This window comes from Vipera berus, assembly GCF_964194415.1.
Source record: "Vipera berus genome assembly, chromosome: 1".
In the NCBI taxonomy this organism is placed as follows: domain Eukaryota; kingdom Metazoa; phylum Chordata; class Lepidosauria; order Squamata; family Viperidae; genus Vipera; species Vipera berus.
This window is the reverse complement of record NC_138202.1, coordinates 79871064-79897332: the sequence shown is the minus strand read 5'-3', so window position 1 is coordinate 79897332 and position 26269 is coordinate 79871064. Positions and strand designations below refer to the sequence as shown.

General features: G+C 40.3%; 1 protein-coding gene across 1 annotated transcript in view; it reads left to right on the top strand.

Moving 5' to 3' along the window:
• Positions 1–2338: 2338 nt before the first annotated feature.
• The window catches only part of ALKBH3 (alkB homolog 3, alpha-ketoglutarate dependent dioxygenase), a 36674-nt gene continuing 12743 nt past the window's right edge, over positions 2339–26269 (top strand). Inside the window, exons 1-8 of the mRNA XM_081324576.1 lie at positions 2339–2391; positions 3168–3287; positions 5187–5302; positions 5783–5817; positions 6249–6296; positions 7974–8077; positions 9285–9373; positions 13627–13836. Coding sequence (XP_081180702.1) covers positions 3209–3287; positions 5187–5302; positions 5783–5817; positions 6249–6296; positions 7974–8077; positions 9285–9373; positions 13627–13836 — 681 coding nt within the window. The 5' untranslated portion in view covers positions 2339–2391; positions 3168–3208. The remainder of the gene's footprint in view (positions 2392–3167; positions 3288–5186; positions 5303–5782; positions 5818–6248; positions 6297–7973; positions 8078–9284; positions 9374–13626; positions 13837–26269) is intronic.

Below are 26269 nucleotides of genomic sequence, written 5' to 3'. Positions count from 1 at the left end.
TTCATGCAACAGACTGCAGCAAAGAGCTCTTAGATAATGTCCCAGGTGTTCATGCCATTTCTCCCTTTAGCATCAGGGCTGGTTGTTAGGTTTGGATTGATTGCTAACAGACTGCAAAAAGTTAGGCACTTCTGTTTGCTGCTTGCTTCCCAATAAGTGTACATCAAAATATTTTTTAAAAAAGTGAACATGATAGCAAAAGACTTAAATCAAAATCAAATACTTTAGATTTTTCCAGCTTCCACCTCTAGTAAGCACCACAGTAAGCCACTAGAATCTAAACTGACAGCAAACTGCACTCCTTACTAGCACTGATGATGTTATCCAATTTGGGTAAGGAAATGCAAGAAAACAACCAAATAATAATAATAATAATAATAATAATAATAATAATAATAATAATAATACGTTGGAAGGGACCTTGGAGGTCATCTAGTCCAGGGGTCAGCAACCTGAAACAGTGAAAGAGCCACTCGGAACCGGTTCCCTCACAAAAGGAAAAACTGGGAGCCGCAAAAAATGTGTGCCCATGCGCGTACATGCGTGCATGCGCAGAACAGGGTTTGAAGAGTGGAGCCAAGGCGAGATATGCACCTACCCTGCATATTTGAATTGATTGGTTGAACTTTTTTAGTCCCACTTTTTTTTTAGACTGCACATGGCAGAGGACTGGGAGCCCCAGGAGATGGCTGAAAGAGCCGCATGTGGCTCCGGAGCCGCGGGTTGCAGACCTGTGATCTAGTCCAACCCCCTGCTCAGGCATTCCATTGCAGACAAATGGCTGTCCAGTCTCTTCTTAAAAACTTCCAGTGTTGGAGCATTCACCACTTCTGGAGGCAGGTTGTTCCACTGATTAATTGTTCTAACTGTCAGGAAATTTCTCCTTAGTTCTAGGTTGCTTCTCTCCTTGACTAGTTTCCATCCGTTGCTTCTTGTCCTGCTCTCAGGTGCTCTGGAGAACAGCCTGGCTCCCTCTTCTTTGTGGCAGCCCCTGAGATATTGGAACACTGCTATCATGTCACCCCTCACCCTTCTCTTCATTAAACTACACATACCCAATTCCAGCAACCGTTCCCTATATATTTTAGCCTCCAGTCCCCCAATCATCTTTGTTGCTCTTCTCTGTACTCTTTCTAGAGTCTCAACGTCTTTTTTACATCGTGGTGACCAAAACTGGATGCAGTATTCCAGGTGTGGCCTTACCAAAGCATTGTAAAGTGGTATTAAAACTTCACGTGATCTTGATTCTATCCCTCTGTTAATGCAGCCTAGGACTGTGTTGGCTTTTTTGGCAGCTGCAGCACACCGCTGACTGATATTGAAGTGATTGTCCACTAGGACTCCGAGATCCCTCTCACAGTTACTACTATCGAGCAAGGTACCACCTATACCAGGGGTAGGCAACCTCGGCTCTTTTATGACTCAGGGACTTCAACTCCCAGAATTCTGACTCAGGAATTCTGGGAGTTGAAGTCCATGAGTCATAAAAGAGCCGAGGTTGCCTACCCCTGACCTATACTATACCCGTGCATAGTTCAGAGAGCACCAAGGACCCCTCAAGCACCGCAGTCTTGCTTTGGAGCAGGGGTCTTCAAACTTGGCCCTTTTATGACTTGTGGACTTCAACTCCCAGAATTCCTCAGCCAGCAAAGCTGGCTGAGGAATTCTGGGAGTTGAAGTCCACAAGTCATAAAAGGGCCAAGTTTGAAGACCCCTGCTTTGGAGTAAACAAGTCAGGTCAAGTCATAAATCAGGAACTCCACGCACGCTTAAAACTCTTAACAGAACTCTAAACGCGGCTAAAAGTAATTTTAAAAGTCCAATTCTTTTATCATTTTAAAGCTCAAAATGAAACCGCTAACACCAGTGATTAAAAACTTGGGGACTACAGGTGTGCAGCCTGTCATCATACGCATCTCCTCTCAGAAGGCCAGTTGCTAAGGAACAGTCGCCGGCGGAGACTCAAGACCCTGCCGGAAACAAACCTAGTCATCCGCTGCCTCCTGGAGAAAACGGAGTGGCGACCCGGAAAAGTTTTCGAACGAGCTACGGCAAGGTTGTTGCTCTGCGGCAAGCCGATTCCAAGAATTTTCAAGACGAGGAGCGCGCGCGCCACCCCCACCCCCCCCCCGCTCCTAACATTCCGCTCCGCGCGGAGAAGGGCGGAGACGCAGCGGTGGGCGGGTCAAAGAACGTCTTACCGCCCAATGATTGCCGAGCGAGGGGAAGTCGCCTATTCCGCTCAATAAGCGCCTAGAGAAAAGGGCGTGTCCTCCGGAAACTGCGCGCGCAGGTGTGCTGGAGGGCTTTTTTTTTAAAAAAAAAATATATATATACCCCTTGGTGGAGGTCGCCTGCGACGGAGGGTGTAGTTGGCGTCGTCGTCCTTGTGTGAGTAGCTCTGTTGTCCGCAAGCGCTGAGAAGGGTGGTGGGAAGTGTGCAAATGGACTGAAGGAAAGAGGCAGAGAAATCTCCTTAATTGGTCTTAAACCATACGGTGCTGTAGCCGGGAGAATTTTGGTTTGAGTCTGGGGGGTGGGAGTGAGGAGCGGGGAGGTGGAAAGAAAAATATTCCTTAAATCTAAGCCGGTTTTATTCTAACCTCTCCCCGCTCCCGTTTTTTTTTCCAAATAAGTGACCTCGGGACTTATGGAATCCCAGGGCCCATAACTCTTGGCTGGCGTGGTAGCAGGGAGTTGGTTCTGCACACACATGGACCGTAGTGTACAGCAGTTCAGTTTGCAATGTTGCTCTGCGTGTTCCTTCCAATGTAGACACGAGGCTGCTTCCCTACAGGATGCCCTTGGGGCTGCCTTGCCTAGAATAGTTGATGGCGCTGTTGGGCAGACAGTCTCTTGAAATCCCAGGTTAGGAAAAACGGAAAATAATAATAATAAAGGCTTTTGATCTGAACAAGACCTATTCCTATAAAACAGAGCAAGATTATGGAACTGGGCGTTGCTACATTTTACACAGAAGGCAGTTTCTTACCTATCGTTCTATTGTTAACAATAATGCAGTGTTAGTGTTTCTTAATAATGTATCCAGAGGCTGTCTTCTGTGTTTTCTGTTCAGACATTATATACCCTGTTACACCCTTCTTCAAAAGCAGTAGGAACTAAGAGCTAAGTTGTTTAGCAGGCTGTTAATTTATATTTTGATTTAGGAATATTAAGCCCCTTACAAGAAGACTGGTAAAGAAGAGTAATGGAAGATAAAAGGCAGAGAGCCAGAGTCCAGGGTGGCTGGGCTAGCCAGGGTAATAGCAGAATGACTTCATGTTCAGGTAAATGCTGTCTTCTAATGTATATGATGTATATACATATAATGTATATTAAGGGACGCGGTGGCTCAGTGGTTTAGGACGCTGAGCTTGTCGATCAGAAGGTCGGCAGTTTGGCGGGTCGAATCCCAAGTGCCGCGTAACAGAGTGAGCGCCTGTTACTCGTCCCAGCTTCTGCCAACCTAGCAGTTCGAAAGCACATAAAAATGCAAGTAGAAAAATAGGGACCACTACGGTGGGAAGGTAACAGCGTTCCGTGCGTCTTTGGCGTCTAGTCATGCCGGCCACATGACCACGGAGACGTCCTCGGACAAGCACTGGCTCTTTGGCTTTGAAACGGAGATGAGCACCGGCCCCTAGAGTTGGAAACAACTAGCACGCATGTGCGGGGGAACCTTTACCTTTACCTTTTTAATGTATATAAACAAATGAACCTTGTTGCCTAGCAGGAACACTACTGCCAATTCACAGAGATCTTTTCTCTACCTATAAGTACTACAGAAGGAGTTTCTCTATGCTCCCCCTTGAGTCTATGGACTAGTTTACTAGGTTGATTTCTTATATCAGCTGCTACTCTCATAATTCATTTTTATTCTCCAAGTTAGCTCTCTCTTGACTGCTGATCCAAATTTGGGGTCAGCGATTTAACTCATTTAGCTCAAACATTTTTGGGGTGTGTTGGGCCACTAAAGATCCTAAGTCTTTTTGCATATGTGTACTAGTGGTACGTATGCCAATTTTAAAGACAAATATCAAATTTAGAGGCTAGAGGAAACATTTGGAATCTTCATGGCCATTCTCAGAAAATGGTCACTTATATGACAAAACCTCCAAGGTAGATTGATATGTGTCTTTCCCCCCCTCCCCATTTCTCATCCTGCTCTTTACCATCTTGTTTTATTGTGCTTCTATATAAAGGGGTACGAGGATGGTGGTTGGTTTGACACACGCTAGCTTTTTCATTTCTGGAAATAAAATATTTAAAATCTACAGCTGAATTGTCTCCCTAAGATCTTTAGAATGGAGGCTGTAGAAACAGTTTCCTAACTTCAGTGATTATTGATCTGGGTTTTTATAGGATACAGGATTATAGTGTACGCCTTCTAAGTGTTATTTTAAAAAAACCCATAGAGCTTGCTATAATGGTTTCTGTTAGGACTATAAAAATGTGGTTTCAACACAAAGGTATAGATTTCTTAATTACTAACGTGAAGGAAATGAAACCAGTAGAAATGGTTCATATGCTTATTTGAGCCTGTCTGAAAACTTCCGTGCGTACCTTCATAAGAATAGCATGAAAAAATGATAAACCTGATTTTAGATAGTATTATTTTTAATATCAGATTCTCAAAGTACTTCACACATGGGGGCTCTACATGAAATAAGTGCTCCCAAATCTTCGAGCCCTCTCACAAAAATCACAGTTCCTGAAGTAGAGATAGTAAAAGGTAAAGGACTTTCTGCCGATTTTATTCCACTAGTCATTGCTAACTATAGGGGGCAGTGCTGATATCTGTTTCAAGGCCATTGAGCCAGGGCTATCTGAAGACATTTTCACAGTCATGTGGTGTTGTCGCCTTCCTATTGAAGTGATACCTATTTACTCACATTTGCATGCTTTTGAACTGCTAGGTTGGCAGGAGCTGGAGCAAGGACGGGAACTCACCCTGTCGCATGGTGCTCAGGTCTCAAACCTGGATTGCCGGCACTCCAGCTGACAAGCCCAGCATCTTAATTGCTGAACCACCATACTGCCCTTTAAAGTAGAATTACCAAAGCATAAAATGTTACCTGTGTGTGTGTGTGAATGTACTCTTAATTTGAAAATACAGATACTAAATAACATTGAAAACATGAAAGTTCTTGTTATCTAGTTTGATATACTGTTCTTTCTTGTGTTAGCCTTTAGAAATTCCAATGCTAGAAATCCAGCACTTGCCAATTCTGCACCATCCACATTCCAAGCAGAGGCAGAGGTTTCATCTAAAAGACAGTTTGTTTTTAAAGCACCTGAAGAGGTAAAAATATTGCATTATATTGTTATTGCTTTGTTTATATGTATATAAAGTTACCTGAACACATACAAAGCACATTTTAATGCTTTCTTGTGTGCATTGTCTTAAACAATATCTCCCAACTCAGATCCATTATCAGCATCATAGAGCAGCAAAACTAAACAATTATTATTGGAATCTTCAGCAATATTTGTCACTTTGGTTGCAAAATACATGATTTCTAGTTATGTTTTACCCTCACCCATAAATTAGTACACTTTGTTTATGTTTAATTTCCTCAACCTACTAATCTACCTATTTGTCCCATTGAAATAATTTCCATCTTGCTCTATAGTGTTTCCCGGTTAGTTCCAGGGGGGGGAAGTGCAAATTTAAACATGATTTAGTAATACAAAGCAGCACTAGGATTTCTTTGTCCTTTTAAGCTGTGGTAAACTAAATATACATACTTTATAAAAATATGAGGTTTTTTTTAATCCTTAGGTTGTATGCAAAGTCCCAGAACCCAGAATAATAGAGTAAGTATTCCAGTTTTAGTTAATTTTAATATCTCTTGATCGTTTGTTGCTCTTACAGGTAGTCCACACAGTTGTAATTGGGACCAGAACTTTGTCAATAACCAGTGCAGTCATTAAGCAAATTTGGCTTCCCCAATGACTGCTTGTTGGAAGCTCCTTGGGAAGGTTACAAGTGGTGATCATGTGATCCCAAGATGTTGCAACCGTTGTAAATACTTTCCAGTGGATTATGAGGAGAATGCATCAGTCATAAGTCACTTTTTTCAGTGCTGTCAGAAGTTTGAACTGTCATTAAATGAGTGATCATAAGTCAAGGACTACCTGTAATGTGTTTTTACTCCCATATCTCTTGGATCTAGTAAATTTTCTTTCTCTAACCCTTTTATGTCTTCTACCCAACAATGATGGATTTTTTTCCTCCTCTGCTGTAGAAAACAGGGTCTATATGAGATCAGCACATTGCCTTCAGGAATATCAAAGTAAGTATCTTAACATTTTGTGTGCGTGTGTTCTTACAGAATAGTTCTATTAGGATTATGTTCCAGTATTTGAATACTATTAAGTAATTATAGCAAAGAGGTTGTTATACAGGACAAATAAACATGGAGAACCATGGTATTGTAAAGAAATTTAATAATTATGTTTTTCTTAATTTTCACACATGTTAAGAATATCCTTTTATCTTTTATCATAGACACTTGTTCTAATAACGCTTTCCACGTTGGCTTTCTTTTCTGATAGATATAAGTCTACAATGTAGGTGAAAATTAACTTTTTAAAAGCTGTTTTTATTAAATCTTCAGGTGAAAAGAATCATTGGGTAAAGACCATTCCTATTAGTTACTTTCCAACAATGTTATATATTTATTTGCTAGATTTAAATTCTAAGGTTTTTTTCCCCCCAAAAGCGGAAGGCAACGTACACGAGGATCTTCCTCTATTGTACGCACACAATAGGAAATGTGTGAAATAATAAAGGCTTAGAGAGATTAACTCAAAATCATCCATTGAGTTTCCATGGCAAAGATTGAAATCAAGTCTCCCTAATCCTTATCTAACATTTTATCTATCATACCAGTTTTTATAATGTGGGAAATAGCTATAGCTTTCTTAAACTGACAATTATTTTGAGTATTTCTCCTGTCTTGTTGAGTAAATCTTGTATCTTGCTTATTTAATCTTTTTTTTTCTTGCTGGATCCAAAGAATGCTACTAGAAAAAGAAATATCTGCTTGCAGAGCTTGGGAACTTACCCATAGACTTTTTGTTAGAAGAACATTGAACTTCATTCTTTTCCAAATCTCACTTTCTCCATGATGTACAAAAAATTCTGTGCTCACAAAAGGACATGAATGAACTTAATTTTTTCCTTTCTAATGAAGAAAAACTTACAGGGAGTTCCTTCCACTTTCAGAAGAGGACTTGTGTTCAGAAAAAAGTAATCTCTTGTCTTCTGTTTATTGATTTTGTCTGCCTATTTATACGAGAGCCAAAGTGATTTAAAATGTGTTACCATGAGATTACAGATCTATTTAAGAAATAAAGTTAACAATGAATTGGTGCTTGAGCTAGATCGAAGTTACATGAGTCTGTATGCACATTTTGACTCATATATCCTCACTGACCTCTTACCTGCTTCAAAGAATCTATAATTTCCATATGTCTCTCCTGAATGACCTGGAACTCTATAACATTGTGCCTGCATTGGCCTGTCATTGACTCAAAGTGATACAGTGGGCAATGGTATTGAATGTTATTGAGAAGTCTAGAAGAATTACTATTTTCCAAATCACTTTTTCAGCATAAATCAACTACTTACTCTACTTCTCCTTACATCTACTTCTGTGTTCTTATTTCTCTCATGGATGCCATGAGACTATTCCCTTTGTTCTCCAGGCAAAGTACAAAAAGAAAAAACGAGCTAAAAAAAGTTCTCCAACAATACCATAATCATAAGCAAGTAGGGAGTAGAAGAGCTTGATAATTCCTAAGCAACTCGTAATATTGAAGTGGTGGTGGTGGGGATACTCTTTTCTTAGCAACCCACTTGTTTTCTTTGCTTGATGGAAATAAATGACTCAGAACCTGCCTGGAATGTCTTAGTTTGAAATAAATCAGAAAATATCAACGTCTAATGTGACTTTTCTTTATTCTAGGATTCATTTGATTCCTGGCTTCATTTCATTGAGCGAAGCAGATTGGATGTTTGATCAGCTGTTCCATGAAATTCCCTGGAGGCAAAGGACACACATTAGACACGGTAGCTTTGCTATCGGTCTCCTTTAACTATTGACTTCTGTTTTTGCAAGGTCTACCAGTAAATCTTGGAATATTTGCTCTAGTAGAATCCATTGCAGCCAGCAAAATACCTGGCCCTCAGCTAGTCTCCACTTAATGCATAGATTTAGGGCTAACCTGTGTTTGTTTAGTATAAGGAGATAGCCAAAACAAACTTACTTTTTTTCCTGCTCTAAAGGTTCAGAAAGGATCTGTGCACCTGCTAGTGATTTTTCTTTGTTTGCGCTGGTTGGTTGTTTTGCTGGTGATTATTTTTGCTGAGAAGGCAGAGAGGCTGGAGATTCAGTGTTATCATTTCAGCTCTGAACTGGTCTGCTTGTTCCTGAGTTTCTAAAAGCAGTATGAAGTTGGGACTGCACCTTCTGTGTTAAAGCAGGTTTTTACAGTGGCATGTTTTCGGTTGGTCACACAACAAACTGTTTTCCTTGTTCTGTTTATTTTTTTTGTATCTATTGGATTTGGGCATAAAATACCATTAGGGACGCAGTGGCTCAGTGGTTTAGGACGCTGAGCTTGTCGATCAGATGGTCGGCAGTTTGGCGGGTCGAATCCCGAGTGCCGCGTAACAGAGTGAGCGCCTGTTACTCGTCCCAGCTTCTGCCAACCTAACAGTTCGAAAGCACGTAAAAATGCAAGTAGAAAAATAGGGACCACTACGGTGGGAAGGTAACAGCGTTCCGTGCGCCTTTGGCGTCTAGTCATGCCGGCCACATGACCACGGAGACGTCCTCGGACAAGCACTGGCTCTTCGGCTTTGAAACAGAGATGAGCACCGGCCCCTAGAGTTGGAGACGACTAGCACGCATGTGCGGGGGAACCTTTACCTTATAAATACCATGATGTTTAAACCATAAGTTGCCGTAGCTTGGTTTACTTGAGGGCATTTGTGTTACTTCTCACATTTCCTTCTAGAAATTTGTATTTCAAACAAAACAACTTCACTGATGTATACATAGCCTAGAATAATTTTCCTTTTGTTGTATTATTTATGAATTGCAAGTTAAAAGACTCATTTGGTCAGCTTTTTTATCTAGAGAAGGCAAAAAAAAATGCTAAAAAAAGATTTATTAAGTCATTTATTCCCCAAATGTCAAAAAACTTTATAATCATATATTACTGGTTTCTGTAGTAGCCCTAATTATTCCATCCAGTTTTTCTTTCCCCTGTAGATCGATCTTATGACGAACCCAGACTCACAGCATGGTATGGAAAACTACCCTACACTTATTCCAGACTTGAAATGCAGGCAAACACTGATGTACGTATGGATCTTGAGTTTTCTAAAGTTGAAAAATAAACTTTAAAAGACATAATAACAATGGTGATGTGAATTTCAGGCAATTTTTCTTCACTGTGATTTCTTTTCTGGCATACAGGGGGTGGGAATCAGAGCAGCAAAACCAGTTCTTGATGCAACTGTGGAGAATTGTGAATGGGGTAAATCCCCTGAGACAGGGTAAAGCGGATTTTCTTTTAGTGAAAAATCCCTCAATCACAGCTGAACTATCTTTACAGTATTACCCTTGAAACAGAAAGTGAGCTGATAGCAGTTCCTTAAAAATTTCATGATCTTATAAGGCAGTGGTGGCGAACCTATGGCACGGGTGCCAGAGGCGGCACTCAGAGCCCTCTCTGGGCACCTGCGCCATACCTCAGAAGTGGCAACTGTCCCTCTTCAACCGGCTGCCCTCCACAGGTGTCCCTCCCCATGAGCGACATTGAGGTGACCACACCCACCCAATCTTCCATGACCTCCACATCCACACCCACCCAGTAGGCCACGCCCACCTGGCACCTAGCAATAAATAAGTGGGTTTTGTGTTGCAGTTTGGACACTGTCTCTAAAAGGTTCGCCATTTGTGCTTTAGATTGTAAGCCGCCCTGAGTCTTCGGAGAAGGGCGGGATATAAATGGGATTAAAAATAAAAATAAGGGATGATGTTATCTTTTCAGGATAGATCAGACTAGGAATCCAGTATTGTGTAGGTAATACTACTTTTATTGAAAAACTATAGTAACAGAATCTTGCAAGTCTGAATGTGCCTCCCCCCTCTTCCTTTATCGTTGCGACCATTAAGGAGGGTAGTGTCTGAGTTGTTTATTCAGGTTACATTTCTGCCCCAGACTTAACCCCCTTTTTCTAACCATTGTCATAGCAAATCTTCCTCTTGTCTCTCAAGGCCATGATCTTTTCCCTCTCCTGAATAGAAGTTTGTTAAAAAAGTTAGCAGCTGATGTTTGGGCAGAAAAATAATTATTACACAGTATTCTTACTGTGCCTTGCTGAGGAGATTAAGGAATTCATTTATTGAACTTTCAAGTCATTACAGAATTAGACGTTCATCCTGGTTTGTTCCATCTGTTTTCATAGTTAAAACCTTTCAAACTGGCATACTTTTTGCTCAGTTACTAAAGAATTGAGTATGAAAATGGAGTATTTTTTAAAGATCTTCTTTTAAAGCCTGCATACTTTGGTTGGAAACTGATCAATGAGAGAAGCAACCTGGAATTAAGCTGCAAGTTCCTAACAGTGAGGACAATTAACCAGTGGAACAGCTTGCCTTCAGAAATCGTGGGTGCTCCATCACTGGAAGTTTTCAAGAAGAGACTAGACAGTCACTTGTCTGAGATGGTACAGGTTCTCCTGCTTGAGCAGGGGGCTGGAATAGAAGACCTACAAGCTCCCTTCCAGCTTCTGTTATGTTATGTTATATTCTTATTAATTATTTGTTTGAGTCTCACTTTCCATTTTCAGCCTGCCCTTCTCTTGTTTGTTTGCTTAATTAGGATTTCTTTTCAACCCTTGACTTACAGGTATAACCCATGAGTTTTTTTTGTAAGACAAAGAATGTAGAAAAATGCCTATTGCCTCTTCTGAAACTCTGTTCAGGGATGGAAAATTCTTTCTAGGGAAAAAAACCCTTGCATTTATCAAACACTGGAGGGCAGTATTGGAAAAGAACAGAGTTCAAGTCACTGTCACTCTTTTTTCTTTACTTCACTTAAAATTGAGAGAAGAACGTAATGCTGGTTTTTCCTATCAAATAGTGATAATTGTGACTTTAATTCTGATTTATGTCATGGTTTGCTAAGGGAACACTGCTAAAAGAGCCTTGGTGGAGCAGTGGGCTAATGCCTCCTTAAGTAACACCAGCTGCCTCAATTAGTGCAGGTTCGAGTCCTACCAGGCTCAAGGTTGACTCAGCCTTCCATCCTTCCGAGGTAGGTAAAATGAGGACCCAGATTGTTGGGGGCAATAAGCTGACTTTGTAAAAATGCCGCTTGGGGGGGGGGAAGCCCTAATAAGCAGGCATATACATAGAATGAAGGCTATTGCTAAGCACATTGATTTGTGCTTCTTAGATTGTAAGCCGCCCTGAGTCTTTGGAGAAGGGCGGGATATAAATGGGATTTTAAAAAACAACACATACACACACACACCCAACTAGCTTGGATATTAAACCATTGAGGAAATTCTAGAAATTTTCTTAGCAACGTTGAACTATAATTTCCATGAAGAATTATTTAGGCAGCTTGCTAGTTGAGAAGTTTGTAACTGGTTTAATTTTGGTAATTCAAATATGCATCTGCAACAAGGTGCATGTATAACAAATTATAGGTAATCCTCTTAGCAACTGCCTTGTACAGCAACTATTCACAGTTATGACAGTAATGAAAATTTTTTGACTTATCCTCACATATGCAAGTGTTGTAGGTCTATACCAGGGGTAGGCAACCTTGGCTCTTTTATGACTCTGGGAGTTGAAGTCCCTGAGTCATAAAAGAGCCAAGGTTGCCTGCCCCTGGTGTATACAGGTAGTCCTTGACTTATAACCATTTGAAGTTACAACAGCACTGAAAAACATGACTTATTATTTTTCATACTTATGAATGATACAGCATCATAATTTTGATGCTTGGCAATTAGTTTGTATTTATGATGGTTGCAGTGTGCCAGGGTCGTGTGATCACCTTTTGTGATGACCTGACAAAGTCAATACGGAAGCCAGATTTACCTGATAACCATGTTACTAACAACAGTGGTGATTCATTTAACAACTGTGGCAATAGAAATTTTGGTTTCAGTTATACTCGCACGTGAAGCAAAGAAAGGAAAGATGAAGTAAGATCATAAGCACACTTATAGTTTTCATTCAATGATTTCTCTTAACAACTGAGTTGCCGACTCCAGTTGACCCTAAAGGAGGATTGCCTGTAGCCCTTATATAGATGGTGCATAAAGTAGAAAATGTTATAGGCAAGCACCAATTAATCATGATATTGCAAAACATGCAAGCTTTGGTGAGCCACAATGAAAGGGCATGAAGCTCTTACATTATTTAATCAGATGTTAATGAACTTTCTGGCACTTAAGCCCTGAAAAATTTCATAAGTTGTCAGTACTTTTCTAGAATATGAAAAACGTAAGGGTCTAGCACATCAGATGCAAAATGTGTATGTGTGTAAAGATATGATTATATGAAAGTAACGTCTTTATTAAGGAACGCTTCAGCCATTTGATTCTAAACAGCTTACAGCAACACAGGATGTGTTAAAATGACATATTATCAAAGTTATCAATACAGTCCACTTAAAACCTAAGTTGTGACATCTTGCACCATAAAAAAGATTAGGATTCATCAGGTACATTTCTCTTTCTCACCTCAGTTTCCAAATGCACAGTAGGAAAGAGGTGCTACCGAGAGCTTCCTAAATGTTAGAAGTGATGATGTGGTGCTTATATCAGTGCGAGGGCATTCTGCAGGAGGGAGCTCCAACAGAATGCTTGCCTCTTGAGTCCTCTCTCATCCGCCTTGCGAGTGGTGGGGATTTCTCTCTACCAGGACATCTTGGGAAGCAAAATCTAAATGATCCCAAGATTGCCTGGCTCCAGTAGATATAGGATTTGAAATGTGTTGGATCAACCCCTTGAATTGCACCCAGAATCATTCCTGCCAATTTAATACAAAACATGGATTGAATTGAATTGAATTGAATTTATTAAATTTATATGCCACCCTTCTCCCTAAGGACTCAGGGCGGCTCACAACAATAAAAAAGTTAAAAAACATAAAATACAAAATTTAAAAAAGAATTAAACCATAAATGTAATAAATACATAACAATTAACCCAATAAAACCAAATTTAAGACTATAGTCAGTTCAGGCCCGATTGTTCGAACGTCCATGTTGCTGTTACCTTTTTTTGGGTTATTGGATATTATTTTTTTAACTTCCTACTCTAGCTTATAGAATTGTTGACAAACCGCCCACTTTCTTAAGAGTGCAACTACTTAACTGCTGTAAGTGTCTTAAGTATATAAGATGAGAGAGTCTTATTTCATTACGCTTAAATTACAAACACCCGTTTAGGTTCCAAGTGCAGTAATTTTTTTTCCTTACGTTTCCAATTAGTGCTAGTAGAATTGGAAACTCAGTTCTTGATAATATAGCATTTACTGGGCGTTGATTCTATTTGTGATGTTTACTTTTTCTCCCCTCTGATTTCAGTGGCACCCACTGCTGGCCATGCTGAAGGATCTAGTGGAAGATTTCACTAAGAATACTTTCAACTCCCTACTCTGTAACCTTTACCGAAATGAAAAGGACAGTGTTGACTGGCATAGCGATGATGAGCCTGCACTGGGAAAAAACCCCATAATTGCATCGCTTAGCTTTGGTGCGACCCGGATGTTTGAGATGAGGAAGAAGCCTCGGCCTGTGAGTTTATAAAGGTGGAATGTTACACAGCTGAAACACAATATTTTAAAGACTTTAAATGCATAATACAATATAGTTCTTTCTGCCCCACATATCTAAAAGCAGGTGGGTAGCACATAAACCCACTCCCCAAAGTTACTACTAACCAGTTCATGGCTCTAATAGCATTTGATAAGCTATTTGGAGATAGGGTGGGATGCTTTGGTAATAGGTGAGCGTTGGGTGAATGCAGGTTTCTTTTGCTGCCATTTCTGGATGAGATGGGAAAATGACCTAATTGTAGTGAATCTGATAGGCAATATTTGCTACTGTGAAAGAAGTTGAACAGTAAATGAGAGGAGTATCTGATTGATGAGGTGTATAAAGCAACAAACAGCTTCTGTTAATATTTAGTTATCAAACTGAAATTCATTAAGACTTAATATCAGTCATTTATTTTTATAGTGGTTAAGACATGAGTCTAGAAACCAGGAGACTGAGTGCTAGTTCTGCCTTTAGTGTGGTTGCCAACTGGGTGGCTTTGGGTTGGTCACCCAGTTTGGCCCTTAGAAGAAGACAGTGGCAAATTACATGTGAAAAATCTTGCCAAGGAAACTTCAAACTGATGACTTTCATGGTCATGTTCAGTTTGAAATAGTAATGTATGCTGCCTGTGGCTAGAGACTGGAATACCATAGTTGGAAATAATAAAGAGGAAAATATAACAGGCTTCTCAGGCCTTAAAAAACAAAAGTGAAACATGAGAGTGATATCCATTACTCCTATTTTTTTATTTTTTAATTGCTAACACATTCTTCAGTCAATAGAAACTGCTACCTATATACATGGACATCACTAGATGAAGCACATAGAAGTCAAACTGAGTATACTATTAGTACAAGGAGATAGAAGGGCTCAATTACAATAGCAAAGAAATAGAAGAAGAAATATCTATTGTTTGCTGATTATATCATTCTAATAGCTGAAAATGGAAATGTTGTGCAGGCTCCAGTAGTGAAAGTTGAGGAACTGAGGGGAAAATGGGAGTACAAGTAAATGAAGAGCCCACCAAAAGCCTTGGTGGAGCAGTGGGCTAATGCCTCCTTAAGTAACACCAGCTGCCTGCAATTACTGCAGGTTCGAGTCCCACCAGGCTCAAGGTTGACTCAGCCTTCCATCCTTCCGAGGTAGGTAAAATGAGGACCCAGATTGTTGGGGGCAATAAGCTGACTTTGTAATAATGCCGTTTGGGGTATGTGTGAAAGCCCTAACAAGCAGGCATATACATAGAATGAAGGCTGCTGCTAAGCTTGTAAGCCGCCCTGAGTCTTCGGAGAAGGGCGGGATATAAATGGAATTTAAATAAATAAATAAATAAAATAAATTGCAGCAGGTACCAAAACCAGTCTTAGAATTTAAACGAAGAAATTGAAGTGATGGATGTTCCTTTGCCTTTTCAGATTGGCTGTTAGAAGGAAAAAGTCTTGATGCTTAAACGTTGGTGTTGGAGAAGACTCCTGAGAATACTATGGGTAGCCAGTAAAACAAAAAATATATTATAGAATAAATCGGTCCAGAGTTCTCAGTTGAAGCGTAAATGACCCACCCCAGATTAAACTCATTATGCACAGAACTGGCTCCCTTGAGAAACCCATAACGTAACGAAAGCTAGAAAGAGAGAGAAGTAAGATTCATAGACTTGATTGCAACAGCAATGGGTGTAGCAGTAAAAGAGTTGCAAGGCCAGGTAGGGGACAGATCATCCTGGAGGAGGCCTAACAACATAGTCCTTAAGGCTGGGTTTGATAGCATATAACCAACCAATCTATGCTAGAGCAAGCTTTTGGATCAAAATGCTAGTTAAACTTTGTGTACCTGACCCTTTGCTGGAAAAACACTAGTACATGAGAGTTGCTTTCACAAAAGATGGTGGTATTTGTATCTGAAGTGCTGTGGTGAGAACCCAGCGTAAGTACGTGTCTGGTTGTGTTAGAAAATAATGTAATTTAGAATGCTGAAAAAGTCTCCAGTATGCCTTTTAGGCTTAACTGGTTTCCAAATTGTCTAAATTTGCTTTCTGTTTTCAAATCCAGTCTAAAGGTCTTAACGGAAAATTTGTTCCGCTGTTCATAAATAGTTGAATCTTGTTGCCAAGATCCTTGGGACTTCAAAATATTGGTTCTCTACTTCTATTATAGAATTTGAATCTTTCCATTTGCCTTCATGAGACTGAATTTAAGTACTATAGTAATGTTTTCTAATAATCTTGACTGCAGGTGACGTTACAGACATCACCCATATAAGTTTTTTTTAAAGAAATAATGGATGTGGTTGATGTTTTTTTCCTCCAGGATTCTTCAGAGCCACAAATCCACCATCTTTGCATTTTTCCCAAGGACTAATTATAGTCAACCCTGTTTGAAATTTTAGTTTGCTTCAGAGTAACCAATAAATAATCATCACGTGAATTATTTAATATCCTAAGTTTTTATTAAGCAGAAATACAGATTTAGGGATTACTTCATCATTATTGAAAGCTTTCTACAGACAAAAATAGGGAATCTTATTTATTTGTTCATATGATGTCCTATACCAAATTATATGGTTCAGATCACCTTTCAATTGTTATGCTGGGTAAATGCAATTGTCTACAGATAGTCCTCGTTTAGCAACCACAGTTGGGACTGGCAATTCAGTCATTAAGCAAAGCAGTCACCCAATGAAAAATTATATGACCGTGACTGTGCTTACAGCTTTTACACAGGACAGATTATACTATCTGACTCTAATGGCAATCACATGACAAAAACACTACAAAGGTCGTAAATGCAGGCATTGTTCACACAGTTACTCTTTCAGTACCATCCTAACTCTGAACAGTCACTGAGATAGTTACTAAGCGAGGACTAGAATTCTTACCCAGTGGAACCCTGAGAGTAAAACTCATTTTCTTATGAAGGGTAAATGGCCCAGCATAAAAATTCTGATACCAAACTTGGGAAGAGTGATCTACATACTCAGATTGGTTTTCGTAACCTTACATTTATGTATCCTAAAGTTAACAGATTACTGATAGAATTTTAGTTTTAAGTGAATCCCAATTCTGATATGATTTTTCATTCAGCAACAATCTCCTTTATGATTATTAGCATAACCTATACAATCATCTAGTAGCTTAGCATGCGATGTCACATCCCAACAAGTTCCAGATCATCTTTTCATCAAAGGGTAATGTGTGCTTTATAAACACACACTGTATACATTGTATTTTTATAAAACATCTGGCTTTTTTAGTCCTTCTAGACCTCTCAGCGGCTTTTGATACCATCGACCATGGTATCCTGCTGCGACGTCTCAGGGGGTTAGGAGTGGGAAGCACAGTTCTCCAGTGGTTCTCCTCTTACCTTCTGGGACGTTCGCAGTCGGTGTTGGCAGGGGGGCAGAGATCGACCTTGAGACCTCTCATTTGTGGAGTTCCTCAGGGATCGGTTCTCTCGCCTCTCCTGTTCAACATCTATATGAAGCCGCTGGGTGAGATCATTCGTGGTTTCGGAGTTGGGTATCATCAATATGCTGATGATACCCAGCTTTTTATTTCGACCCCAGACCACCCCAGTGATGCCCTCGACGTGATGTCCCGCTGCCTGGAGGCGGTCCGGGTCTGGATGGGGAGGAACAGGCTTCGACTCAACCCTGACAAGACTGAGTGGCTGTTCGTGCCGGCATCCCGGGAAATTCCGATTATTCCATCTCTGGCCATGGGGGGTGAGCTATTACCCCCCGTAGATAGGGCTCGCAACTTGGGGGTCCTTCTAGATTCACAGCTCTCTTTGGAAGAGCATATTGGAGCTGTGACTAGGGGGGCCTTTGCCCAGGTTCGCCTGGTGCGCCAGTTGCGGCCCTATCTAGACCGGGATGCCTTGCATACAGTCACTCATGCGCTCATGACTTCTCGTCTAGACTACTGTAATGCTCTCTTCATGGGGCTGCCCTTGAGGTCCACCCGGAGACTTCAACTGGTGCAGAATGCGGCCGCGCGAGTTGTCTTGGGGGTTTCCCGATACTCCCATGTTACACCTTTGCTCCGCGAGCTGCATTGGCTACCGGTTGCTCTCCGGGTGAGGTTCAAGGTGTTAGTGATGACTTACAAAGCCCTTCATGGCATGGGTCCGGATTACCTACGGCAACACCTGCGGCCGGCGTCAACTTCCCTCCGTCCAGTGCGCTCCCACAGAGAGGGCCTCCTCAGGGTGCCTCTGATCAAAGAATGTCGATTGGTGGCCCCCAGGGGGAGAGCGTTCTCTGTGGGCGCGCCAGACCTATGGAACTGCTTACCGGTCGAGCTCCGGATGGCCCCCGACCTTCGCTCCTTCCGGCGCAATCTCAAAACCTCCTTTTTTGAACAAGCTGGCCTGGTCTGACGGGATGGGGTTGGGTTTTTTATAATTAGTTTTAATTTTTAATATGTATCAATTACTACGGGCATAGTTGTTTAATCACTTTTTAATTTTTGTACCCTGTTTTTTTATTATGTATTGCCCTGTTCACCGCCCTGAGTCCTTCGGGAGAAGGGCGGTATACAAATTAAATTATTAAATTAAATTAAATTATTCTGCAAAATATTTATTTTATCAGACCAGTTTGATGTACAGGAAGAGAACTTCAATTTTTCCAAATTTTTAAATTTTATATATATGTTCTGAATAATGTATGCTATGAAATATGTTAAACCCTTTAAACTAATTAATCTGCTTATTTAGATGCTCATTAACTTAATATTAAACATTAATTGTTTTGGCGTTCAGTGCTGCATTTGTTCCATACTAAATATAAACATTTATTCTAGCAAAAGAAACAATATCTTTCCCGGCAGACCTAGGGTTATTATCAGTGAGAACCCAAATGACGTATTGGACATACTAAAAAATAATACTCAGCTTTGGGTTCTTTGGAATACAGACTCCACATGTGGCAGTTTTGGTGTAATAAAACTTTCAGAAGTTTTTTGTTAAAAAAAAAGTCCAAAAAGCTTTTTAATTGCAACTTAGTATGCAGTTAATTATTATTTGCTCTCCAGAAGCAGAATAATGTTTGCATTTTGTTTCAATGGGCTTCCATCATTTCCATAGGCCTTTCTGAAGCTGCATTCTTGTTTAGCAACCACTAAACAAGCTTGCAGCTAAACCACTTGTCTGATCTTCTTAGGCAACTTCTTGTGTATACTGAATTAATTGTGGATTTAGAGCATTTCCCTCCCATATCTAGAACATCTTAAAATGTTTTATTGGAAAAACTTTTGCTTATATTTTTCCTTTCACAAAGAGGGAAATGATAGTCAACCTCTGAATCTATTGCAGATCCAAGATAATATTTAGACTGAGTGAGGTTTTTTTCCTCCTTCCCATTGCTAACTCTGAATTATTCATCATGCCACATTATACTTGTTTTCAGTAAATAAAGAAAACAGAGATATTCTTCTCATCTTGTTGCTTCTTAAGAACTGTATCCATAAGGCAGAAATTTAACAAAGTTTATGTCAAGAAGTCCTGATTAAGATAATTTTTAAAATAATGGTTTAAATATTTTTTTAAAAAAGTGCTTTTGCAAAATTGGAACTGTAGTATTTGATTTAATACAAAATATATCCCCTCTTTCAAGGAGAACTAAGCCACCTGGACTTGACCATTGTTTTGATGTATTTAAAGCAAAGAAACTGATATTCAGAAAAAAAAAGAGTTTGAACTGATTTATCAGACTTTCAAGTTAACTTGGTCCATTTCACATTGCAGAATTTCAGTTCAATTCTCATTTGCCCAAATCATATACTGTACCTGATTGATAAATCCAGAAACTGTATGTTCCCATTTTAAAATGGAGGAACCCAATCTTGTTTTAAACCTGTTCAGGTAAGTAGGTAGAGAAGTACAACAAATGTTTATTACAGATTTAGACAAATGGGGTAATGATTTGAAACTGATTGGCTTCCACTGCTGTTAAAGCCATTTTTTAGTTTTTTTTTCTTCTGAACGAAAACTGTATGTACAAACTTCATCTATTGTCATTCTTTGCTCCCTGGATAATTGACATTTTTTTCATTGCGAACTCCAAGGTTCATTTTTCTTTTTTGAGGAATAGGATAGTTGAGTAGTGAAGATGATGATTAGAGATGAAGACAGTTTTTTCCACATTGAATTAAAACAACCCATTACAAAACCCTTTTTATACATTAGTTGATCAATAATTTGAAATAATGTGAGATGCAGAATTTATGAGCAGGCTTTTACTTATATAAAAAGACTTTCCCTTTTTCTCCACCTCATCTTGAAATATTTTCCAATATTTAATCTATTTAATCACCTGTCAATATATATTCCTGATTTATTTATTTATTTAGTGTATGGCTGGTCACACACAGAATTAAAAGCACTTCATATTTACAAGTTAGAACAGTTAAAACAATTTTTTTTAAAAAAGAAGCAATTATAAAACCCAAGAGCAAAACAGAAATAACATTTCAGAGTTTAATGTCGAGTTTGGAGATCCAGTCAGTAGCTGCCGTTGTTACGCAGAGGAAGTCCTTAAAATCTCCTGGGTATCTTCTATTAGTGCATTCCCTCACTATATGTTGGATAGTCTGTCGGGGAGCCCCGCAATCACATTGTGCTGAAGGTGTCTTTCCCCATTTATACAGAGAATCGGCACACACCCCATGAGTCGTTCTAATTCTATTGTATGTCACCCATATGTGTCGGGGTAGATTAAATCCTGGAGGTATACTATTAGGATTAATATGCTCAGAAATATCTTGGGAGGTATAGCTACTCCATGCTTCCTGAGTAATTTACAAAAGAAAGAATAAAATAAGGTGATAAGCTACAATATTCAGTTTTTTATGATTGAATCATAATTAACAGCAAGATATACCTTAAATGTTCTTTTTCTAGTAAAAGAAAAAAATAAAATGATTTATTGGCCCAGTGAGGATTTAGCTTTAGAATTCGTTTTCAAAGGCAGTATTCTATCTACCCTGATGGCAAAAGTGTCAGATGAGCTTCTCCGGGGAAGCCAAGAGATCACCACTGTTGTTCCAATATTTGAGGGGCTGCCACAAGGAAGAGGGGGGTCAATCTATTCTCCAAACCACCTGAAGGCAGAACAAGGAGCATGAATATATGGAATTGAAACTTTGAAGAATATCCTAAGATCTGAATAGGTATAAAGGAAGGTGGTACTTCAGACAACTTAGTCCCAGCCTTTTATTTTAAAAAATAAATAAAAACAAAACCAGCACTTTAAAATGTATTAAGAAAGGTGGGCTAGGGCCCATTTGAGCTGACCATGTACTTTGCCTGCTGTCTCTAGAAGCACTAGTGAAAGTGCCAGATGACAGGAACAAAGCAAGAGCTCTGGGGAGGGCGGAGAAGGAGGACTAACCCAGTCAGTTTAGTATCAGTCCCTGGGATGATTCTAGAATAGATTACAAAGAAGCAGATACTTGTAAGCATCTTAAAAGTGGTAGGGTAAATAATAAAAAGTCAACGTGGATTTGCCAAGAACAAATCTTGCCAACTAATATTATTGCCTATTTTGGTCAGTTAAATTTCCTCAATATTTCGCCTGTAATGCGGTAAGCATATTATGTCTTGTTTTCAGGAAAGCGTCTGGAAAATGCCCTGTCATAATTATAATTTATCATAATTATCACACTAGTTACATGCTGGCTAGATGTTACGATAAAGTACAAAACACCATATTTGAAAATTGTACTTCAAGAGTGTTCAGTAATGGTTCTTCATCAAGTTGGGGGGGAAGACCTGGCACTGAGTTCTGAGCACTCTAATCTTCAATGTTTCTTTTAGTAGCGATGACGAAGTGGAAAAAATGCTTATCGGATTTGCATATGACAGATTTGCATAAGTTAGCTAATATTCTAGGAAATTAAAAACAGTTTTATTAATAGTAAAACCCTATTGACAAAGATACATGAGATATCTTTAATAGGGCTCCTTTTACTCAATATACTCATATGAATTCTGATTTCTTGCAAAAAGAATATGTTCATAAATATAATATACGTAGGGTTGGAAGCAAATGATATGTAATGTGACTAATTTTTCAGGACGCAGTTTGGCTTTTTCAGAAAGAATAAAGGTTTTAGATTTTATTTATTTATTTATCGTATCCATTCATTGAATTTCTGTAGCCGCCCATCTCAACCAGTGACTTTGGGTGGCTTATAGTTTTAAAACTATAAAAACAATTGAAACAAAAAAAATTAAAAAAATAAAGCATCCAAAAAATAAATATATACAACACCTGAGATAAATGGCCAATGTTCTGATCTGCAAAATGTACCTATGCTGTCTTTTTTTACTGCAGAGCCCTGAATTTGCTTGAAGGATTAGTTCACTGCAGTTAACTTCCCAGCTTATACTGCAATGTAAATTTAAAGCCAAACTCTAATAGTAGGCAGGCGGCAGCTCTGCCACTAAGATTGTAACCAAGGAAACAGGTAGCTTGGAGCAGGAGGAGGAGTTAGGCTGTATATATTAGATCAGGGCTTTTCAACCTTTTCAGAGATGGTGGGTGTGGCCTGCTTGACGCCACTCACTGGACACAGCTGACTCGAAAAAGCTGGGTCAGAACAGAACAAGTCGCACTGGCTAACTGGATGTGGGGATAACTTGGTGCCCCACAAACTCCTCGCCTCTACAAACTGCTAGCAGCCAAGCACACGCACACATCACATTCCAGGTTTGGGGACTTTTATCCACAGAGGAAGGAGAGGCCCTTCTCCCCAAGCCCAGGCATGATTGGCAATTTGCTAGCTCAGAGGTGAATACAAGTCTCCAAGCTTGGAGTGTGTGTGTGTGTGTGTGTGTGTGTGTGTGTAGCACGCTAAGGAGATGTTCTTTTCCCAATCCCAGACATCGTTGATGTTTCCCTGTCCGGTGCCCCCTCCCAGCAAAGCAGGAGGTGGAGGATGTTTGCAGGAAGCAGTTTCCTCCAAGTCCAACTTCTGTCTTGACAGATCTCTGGAGAGCAAGAGGAGGCAGCAGGGGAGCAGCGCTCCCGGGCCCTGCACAAGGGAGGCTAGCCCTTCTTGAAAGGGGATTCCCATCTCTAATTGTGCATGGTAAGGATGCTGTCTTGTTGCGACAGCCTTCCCTCACACAGCTCCCCTCCACCCCATCCTCCTCTTCAGAGATCTGGCTGGGGAGACAGAGATCTGGAGGGCAAGGTGCGGCCTCCATGTTGGCCACTTCTATCTCTCCAAGTCCTCTTCAATTAAACATACATTATATAAAAATTAAAACACATCCAAAAATAAAACACTAATTACAGCTCTTTACATATCTTCTGGAAAAACCACCTTTATTGATATTAGGAAGGAAAAGCAAACCTTATTAAGGAACTCTTAACAGGAAGGGAATTGAAGACCCCAAAAGGTCTTGTTCTTTCTTATCTGCCTTCCCTTTGAGCCTTTATTTCTCAATATTTTATTATTATGTGTTTAGGAAGAAGAGCAAAGGCCTCCACAGCTCAGGATTCTCACCTTAAAATCAGAACCCAGAAAAATTTAGTCAATCCACTATACAGCCCTATGAAGTATTAAAATAATCTTTGGGCCCTGAGAGCATGCAGGTGTCCAGACAGAATATTAGTGGCACACCTGATAGCAACTGGAAGTGCATAAGTCCATGTACTTCCCTTCCCTGTCTCATAACTCAATCCATACTTCCTTTAATTTTCAGACACATCTTTTTTCCATAAGCTCCTTTAAAAAACCACAAGGTGTACTGTAATTAGCAGGAAAAATAAATCTAGCACTCCTGAATTCTTACCCCAAGGGGGAAAGGAAAGTTCACAGCCTGCAGGTTACTAGCAAAGTCGTCAAAGAACAGCGGCACCTGCTGGAAAACCTGCTTCTCTCCCCTCTCCCCCTGCCGCCGCAGCTACCTCCTTTCGAGCCGTCCTGATTCCTGTGGGCCTGCCAGCATAGATCCGCCAGCTTCATCCTGCAAAGCGCAGCTCACCTGGCGCTCTTGCCCACCGGCAGGCTGGCAGGCCTGTCAGGCCCAGGAAGGCTCCGAAGGAGGTAGCTGTGGGGGGGGAGCGGGAGACTTTCCAGCAGGTGCCACCAGGCCTGCAAACGTGGCGCTGCCCCTCTGCTTTCCAACCCCAAGGTTCCGGATTAAAGTTGAGCAGCCTTTGAGCGCCCCTGACAAGCTGCAGATCTGCTGTAGTCTCGGTTGCCACTCCCTTCCTTGGCTGGGTGAGGCTGGAGTGCATTGTCTTTACTCGGGGCTGCCAGCTTGGTGGTGGGTGGGAGAGCCACAGAGCACCACTTTGTAGGACAGAGGTACTTGCAAGTCCCGCCCCAGCTATGGCAAGGAGCGGCAACTGTGTCTGCCCACGGGGTGAGGAGAAGGAACTAGAGGGGCCTGGTGGCTGGGCTGCCTTCTTGCCCACTGGATTTGGGGTTTTCCTTTGATTGTGGGCCGGGGTAGGCCAGCCCCTCGCTGTCTCCAGGATGACCCGTGTCTACCCGCTCCTCCTTTTGTCTTCAGTGTAGCTACAACTGACTCCTTTCCCTAGGCTGCTTGCAGCTTCTGGAAACGCAGTCAGCTGGAGATCCTGAGTGCTCAGCAGAGCCCTGGCAACACTGCGGCTCCAGCTGGCTCTCCCACAGGCCTGTGCTGCGTCGCTGCCACTTCAGCTCATTCCCATGCTTTTACACTTTTTTTTACCCAGTGCTTTTCAACCCATTGTAAGCGTATCACCTGCCAGGTGCCGACGTACCACCAGTGGTACGCGTACCAGCAGTTGAAAAACCCTGTATTAGATAATAATGGATATCCATGATTAGCCTGTAGATAATTTTGTTTTTTCCTAGCAAGATACTGAACAAAGTCTGATCCCTTCCATTGAAGAATACTAAGTGCCTTGATTGCTTGCAACAGAAAAACCCCAAAAACTTCAGAGGAGGCCTTTTGTTTTATTGATAAGGTGTAATAATGTTTTATGCATATGAGTTGTTACGTTTATTGGGTGAATATTAAGTGTGCATAGCCCACACCAAAACAGAATAGATTCCCCAAAATTAGAATACTTTATTAGGCCAGATATGATGAAAAACACAAGGCGTTTGTCTCCAGTACAGAAGTTCTCAGTGTGCATGCAAAACAAAAAAGTAATAATAATGATGATGATGATACCAATAAGAGGAAGTAGAGAAGATGAGAAAGATAATAATAACAAGAAGAAGAAGAAAAGAAGAAGAAGAAGAAGAAGAAAAGAAGAAGAAGAAGAAAGAAGAAGAAGAAGAAGAAGAAGAAGAAGAAGAAGAAGAAGAAGAAGAAGAAGAAGAAGAAGAAGAAGAAGAAGAAGAAGAAGAAGTAGAAGAAGAAGAAAGCATTTGACTCATTACCCCACAGTTGGATTAATGCATGTCTGGAAAACTTTGGAATCAGCAAAAACATCTGTACATTTTTGAAAGCAAATATGCAAAAATGGAAAACAGTTCTAACAGCAAATGGTAAAACATTGGTAAAATCAACATCAGACGAGGAATCTTCCAAGGGGACTCACTTTCACCACTATTGTTCAACATTGCATTAATTCCATTGACAATAATATTACAAAACACAAAACTGGGATACCACATCTCAAACCAGCATGGCAAGATAAACCATCTATTATACATGGATGACTTAAAACTGTATGCGAAAAGCCACACTGAACTTGAATCAATACTCAACGCAGTTCAACTGTTTAGCAGCGACATCAGAATGGACTTTGGACTTGGAAAATGTGCTATATTATCCATGCAATGAGGAAAAGTGGAAAAAATAGAAGGAATAGAACTGGGAAACGGAAGTATTATGAAAGCACTAGCAAAGGATGATGGTTACAAATACCTAAGCATATTGGAAGCAGATAACATCTTGAATGGAAAAGTCAAAGAGTCAACACAAAAGGAATACATCAGAAGAGTCCGCAAAATACTAAATTCAAAGCTGAATGGTGGAAATATAATTAAAGCCATTAATGGGCAGTCCCAGTGATACGCTACCCAGCTGGAATTATCAACTGGACATTGGCCAAATTGGAGCACCTAGACCGGAAAATGGATAAACTTTTGAACATGCACCATGCTCTACATCCATGAAGTAACATCAACAGATTGTACCTGCCAAGAAGAATAGGGGGCAGAGGGCTACTGCAAATCCATCAAACTATAGAAGAAGAAAAACGAAGTTTGAATGACTATGTGAATCAAAGTACAGAAAAATTGCTGCAGGCTGTGAAAACAGAGAGCATTATCAAAATAACAGAAACAAAGGCAGAATATAAGGAAAAACGGCTGGATGATAGATTAAATAGATGGAAAACCAAAGCTTTTCATGGACAACGTTTGAAAAACATTGAAGGAAAATATGATAACAACTTG